Here is a 4,766-nt window from a genome sequence, read left to right on the forward strand (position 1 = left end):
TTGCACTTTGAACTTAAATCATGTTTTCGTCTGTGAAAAGGTTATGGAGTTACGATTATTCATACGTACTTTTGTGAGAAAAATTGTTGACGATCATCACGTCGCCTTTTCGACTGTACAGGGTGGTTCTTCTTTAATGTTCGACAGATTGAGTCATCGATGTCTAGCGATGTATCGATGATGAGTAAACAATATAGAACTCTTGACAACTAATACTGGTTGACTGGAGGTGTGTAAGTACTATATTTTTTTTAGGGTGGCTTTGTACCAAAATTAGCTGTCTGCATTCATAAATAGCTGCTGTTCATGTTTATTTCATGCTCCATGAACCAAGCACAGAAGGCACAGACGTTAAAAGATTGCTTATTTGACCCAAGGGTTTGATCAAATGTATTATTTATCAATATAAATACTTTTCAAAAGAATCTAAAGTACACAATAATTTAAAGGTAAACGAGCAAAAGGCACTGACTCTGAACTCTCTAACCATTGTCAGACACAGGCGTTCTTCATCGAGATCTTCTGTATGATATATGTGGTATATAGGATGTCTCATAGCAGTCTAGGGAGGCCGAAGGTAAATAAATCTTTCTCCTTATAAGTTTTACCAATATTTTTAATGAAAACTTTCATTAATTGAATTGTAATGCATACATACGTACAGTGCATCATATACGTGCAAATAACGTGCTAATATGAATGTATAATTGGTACACGGGTATATGCTGCAATACGTGCATAGTTATACATACATAAATTGTTTTAAGTATCCAGTGACATTTAACAAAACACATTTCGGTTATAACTACAACATAATACGCTTAAAAATAAAAACATTATTTATAAAATGAATTCAATTGCTGAATATACCAAGCCTAAACTAAAGATAAAATATTATCTGAAGAAGGGCTAACTATTGAAAAATGTTGACAAGTAACAGACAAAAAGTAAAAACCTTCCATTCCAGTCAATGACCTCTGTTTTTGCAGAAAGCTAAATGCATTTACTTCCTTTTGCTGTTTCTCAAAATTAAAATCTCTCTTCGTTGTTTTCTATTAGCCCAAAAAATCTCTTTCCGACCACGAAAGAAAAAACACAGAGTCATTGAAAGAAATAAAAACCTCTGATGGAGAAAACATATTTGAGCTCGGTCAGCATATCCTTGGTGTAGACGAAGAAGAAAACATTACGTTGTACAAACACAATCTTCGTCCAATAGATGAATCTTTTGAGGCCGCATCAGATGATGGAAGGCGAATAAAATCTGCCACAGTATCCTCGGATTCTGGTTTACGTATGGAAATCATGAAATTACATCAATTCAGAAGGTACTCTGCTCCAGAGATTCGAGTCGACCTAAACCGCAATGAAATTCCAAGCAACAGCAGTAGCGAAAGTCTCTGTGGTACCAACATTTCCTGTTTCTACAATTTGTGGAACAGACCGAAAAGCACACAACTTCTGGGAAGAGGATCTCTGCCAGTTCCAAAAGAACTGAAACTAAGTGGACAATTTCGAGACTGTGGGTGTCCAACTCGGGATGAAAGGCGCAGACACAGAGAATGCAAAGGGAATTTATCCGCGGAAAGATACCATCATTCCATGTGAGTCAAAATTAGTATTTAGTTCATATTAAATTTCAATGTTCTTGTTGGTGTCAACAATTTTTAACTTTAAGCAAGGAACAAAGACAATTTGAAATCTACTACAGCTGAGTTTAGAGCGGGTGAACTACATCTTAAAGAAGATATCAGTGTTAACATGCCATTTGCCAGTTATCTACACTGATGGATTTTTTTCGCAATTTGTGGAATGTACGTCCCATGTCTAGATTCGTGTAAAGGCCATTCGCCAGCTGTCTACACTGATGTATTTTGCTGCAATTTCTGGAATGTTATGTCCTATGTCTGAATTTGATAAAGAAGCGGCATCCCTCGAATATCTCTGGATATGTGCATGTCGTGGACCTATGAAATGACTTTCTATTGTTAATAAAATTTCTTTTTTTTTTTCACCATCACGTTGCATTAGATTCTAGCATATTGACCATTTTGGTCAAGAAGCTTTTCTTTCGAAGAATATAAATGATAAGAAACAAATCCATTTGAAACTACAGTACTTGAAAAGACTTTATTTTATAAAATAAAGGGGTGGAGAAAAGCCTTCCTCATGCCCGTAAGATGACATTTACCGTACAATTTCAAGTTATTGAATATTACCTGATCCTGTGCCGTCAGTTTGTCTTTTCCTATTCCCCTCCCTCAAAAATTTATAAATTCATAAACAATTCTATACTTTGCATGTATTGACGTGGATGGCAAGGGTTATAAAGATCTGTTAGATTGTGGTATATCATACGTTATAAAGTAGATACGATCTATTTGTGCCTTAAAGTGATCTTGATCCTTGTTCATATACATTTTTATTTTTTTCTTCACGGTCCTTTTTATCTACAAGCACCACTTGATACGATTCATTGAGGGTGTTAGAAATCATAAATACGTTGATATAGACTGACTTGTAAGCTTTTATTTTTTATTTTTTAATTTGGTTGCTTATTCTTCTTAATGTCAACCTTGATACAGCGGTCATTTTCTATAGTCAATCAAGGTGGATGTCTGTGCTCATTTCATGGAACGTTAGTTTTATTTTCGTAAGCAATACTATATCAATCTGCCCACTGCACATGAATCAACGGAACAAGATCGCCAATATCAATACTACCACACTATTAAGAAAGAGGAAAGTCACAGAGAAAAGCCGTATTTGTTATGCAAATGGACGTAGACTTTTGTATTGCAGGAGTGTGAAATCGTGAATTAAATCCACCACTGACAATCGAAGGTAAATTTTCACCTGACAGGTATTATGCACCTTTCAGGATTTCGTGTAGAAAGTATGATCATCTACAAATCTTAATGTTTTTTGTTTTTGTTTTCTTTTAACAGAGACAACTCCATACATTCATATAAAAGACAGACAGACAGATTAAATCTGTAATGTATACTTAGATTTAAAGTGATTTCGTGCTCTACATCCTATTGTCGATGAGTAATACCTCAAATAGATTGGATGTAAAATACAATTTCTTGTGTTAACATAGCACATGTTCTTTTTATCCTAATATTATAGCAGAATTAAAAATAATCTTTCTTATTCAATGCCTTTGCAAGAGATATCAACTTTGTGATCCCAAAGAAGCAATAAAATACTTTAAGACAAAGCAATTGTATGGAATAATGCTTCTTTATACCAAACGCCATTAGCTTAAATCTCCTTTTTATAATACTTGTAACTCGCCAGCAGTCCTGCTAATGGAAGGTGTCTTATACGTCGACACGTTTTTTTAACATGATGGTTAATCTAACAATTTCACTTTTTCTATGGTAGTTTGTAGTCCGATCAGTCACCCACACCCCCACACCCCCACACCTCAGTCTATGAAGGCATTGATGGGTAACCAGGGTTGATGCGTTGTTGTCCGGCAACCTTCTCTTAGTTGGCCAACTCTGTCCAGAATCTTATCTGTTTCATGTTTATCCGCGTTTGAATCTTTACGGTTCACGTTATCGTTAATAATGTGTCCAAAGTGTAAGTTGAGTGTACTATTTTTACGTGGGATGTTTGCATGGTTCTGTTATGCACATGCATTCATCCAGTGTCTGTGTGGCTACATTTGTTGATTTTAAATTCCAACCAATGTTTAAATAAGTCATGCTCTCTCTCTCTCTCTCTCTCTCTCTCTCTCTGTGGTTTTCTGTCAATGCGTTCTTTCCTCTCTGCACCCTCTTATTTTTATTTCAACATTTATAATAGAACTTTCGATGTACTTGATTCACATGTGATTTGTTTCCAATAAAGTTTTATTCTGTTATGCTCATCTCGTCTTGTTTCTTTAGGTGCCCACTCCGGGGAGCTAGTATATAGACTGCCATTAGTCATTTAGCACATTTGGATTTGTGTGGTTTCGTGAAGATAAAAAGTTATTATGTATATTTTATTTAATTTATATCTGCTTTAATTGTTTGCAAGTTTTAAAATCTTTTTCTTTTTCTTAAATTTCATTATATGTTAAAATAATGTAGTTCTGTTTACTAGAAACTCGATACTTTTTCCAGAAAATAGTTTGACCTTGACTGTTCATTTCTGTAAACATATAGGGCTGACCTGGTTCCCGACCTTAATTCAAAATCAGTAACAGTCACGTGAACAAGTTATTTTAAAATTTATTTTTATTGTGGGAATAATCAGGATGAGATCGAGGCTGTATTGAATACGTGATCCTAATCTTGTAAATAGTTCTATTGAAGTAAACAACTTTTTTATTTTATTCTTTAAGTAAAATGATTGGTTTTTATCAAGGACGTACAGGGGCTATGTGATTTTTTATATATATGTAAACCTGATCGCGTGATCCTCTATTTCGCAATTAGGCATTTCCGAAATCGCGCATTACTTAGATTTAATATGATGCTTAGAGAGAGATCTCTCAGTCGGGCTTCGAAACACTGGGACGTAAAGGTGTTTCTTTGGTTGTGTAATTTTGGGAATTAAATTTTAATGTTTATTCGAATTATTTGTATTCTAAAAGATTAAATCGTTTCTCTGAAAATAATTTGAGTGCTCAAGCAAAATTCTTGACCAATGTTGTTGTTGTTGTTGTTGTTGGGTTTAACGCCATTTTTCAGCACATGATAGGCTATGTATGGCAGCCAGTATTAATGGTGGAGGAAGAACCCGGGAAAACCCCGGGAAGAACCACCGAC

At 34.9% G+C, this 4,766-nt stretch overlaps 1 protein-coding gene across 1 annotated transcript; it reads left to right on the forward strand.

Annotated features, from left to right (window-relative positions):
• Window positions 1-458: 458 nt before the first annotated feature.
• On the forward strand, window positions 459-3,780 carry LOC149782644 (uncharacterized). Its single transcript, XM_089934903.1, has 2 exons — window positions 459-577; window positions 1,060-3,780. Exons 1-2 carry the CDS (start codon window positions 527-529, stop codon window positions 1,606-1,608), a joined length of 600 nt encoding a protein of 199 aa, XP_089791029.1. The 5' UTR covers window positions 459-526; the 3' UTR covers window positions 1,609-3,780.
• The last annotated feature ends 986 nt before the right edge of the window (window positions 3,781-4,766 follow it).

Source organism: Sinohyriopsis cumingii, chromosome 15 (assembly GCF_028554795.1).
Source record: "Sinohyriopsis cumingii isolate HCF-2022 chromosome 15, ASM2855479v2, whole genome shotgun sequence".
Lineage (NCBI taxonomy): Eukaryota > Metazoa > Mollusca > Bivalvia > Unionida > Unionidae > Sinohyriopsis > Sinohyriopsis cumingii.

What these genes read in the sequence shown, in the direction of transcription:
- LOC149782644 (XM_089934903.1), top strand. Translation starts at nt 527, where the DNA reads ATGATATATGTGGTATATAGGATGTCTCATAGCAGTCTAGGGAGGCCG. An exon ending in GCAGTCTAGGGAGGCCGAAG is followed by an intron (nt 578 to 1,059) that starts GTAAATAAATCT and finishes GTTTTCTATTAG; the next exon opens with CCCAAAAAATCTCTTTCCGA.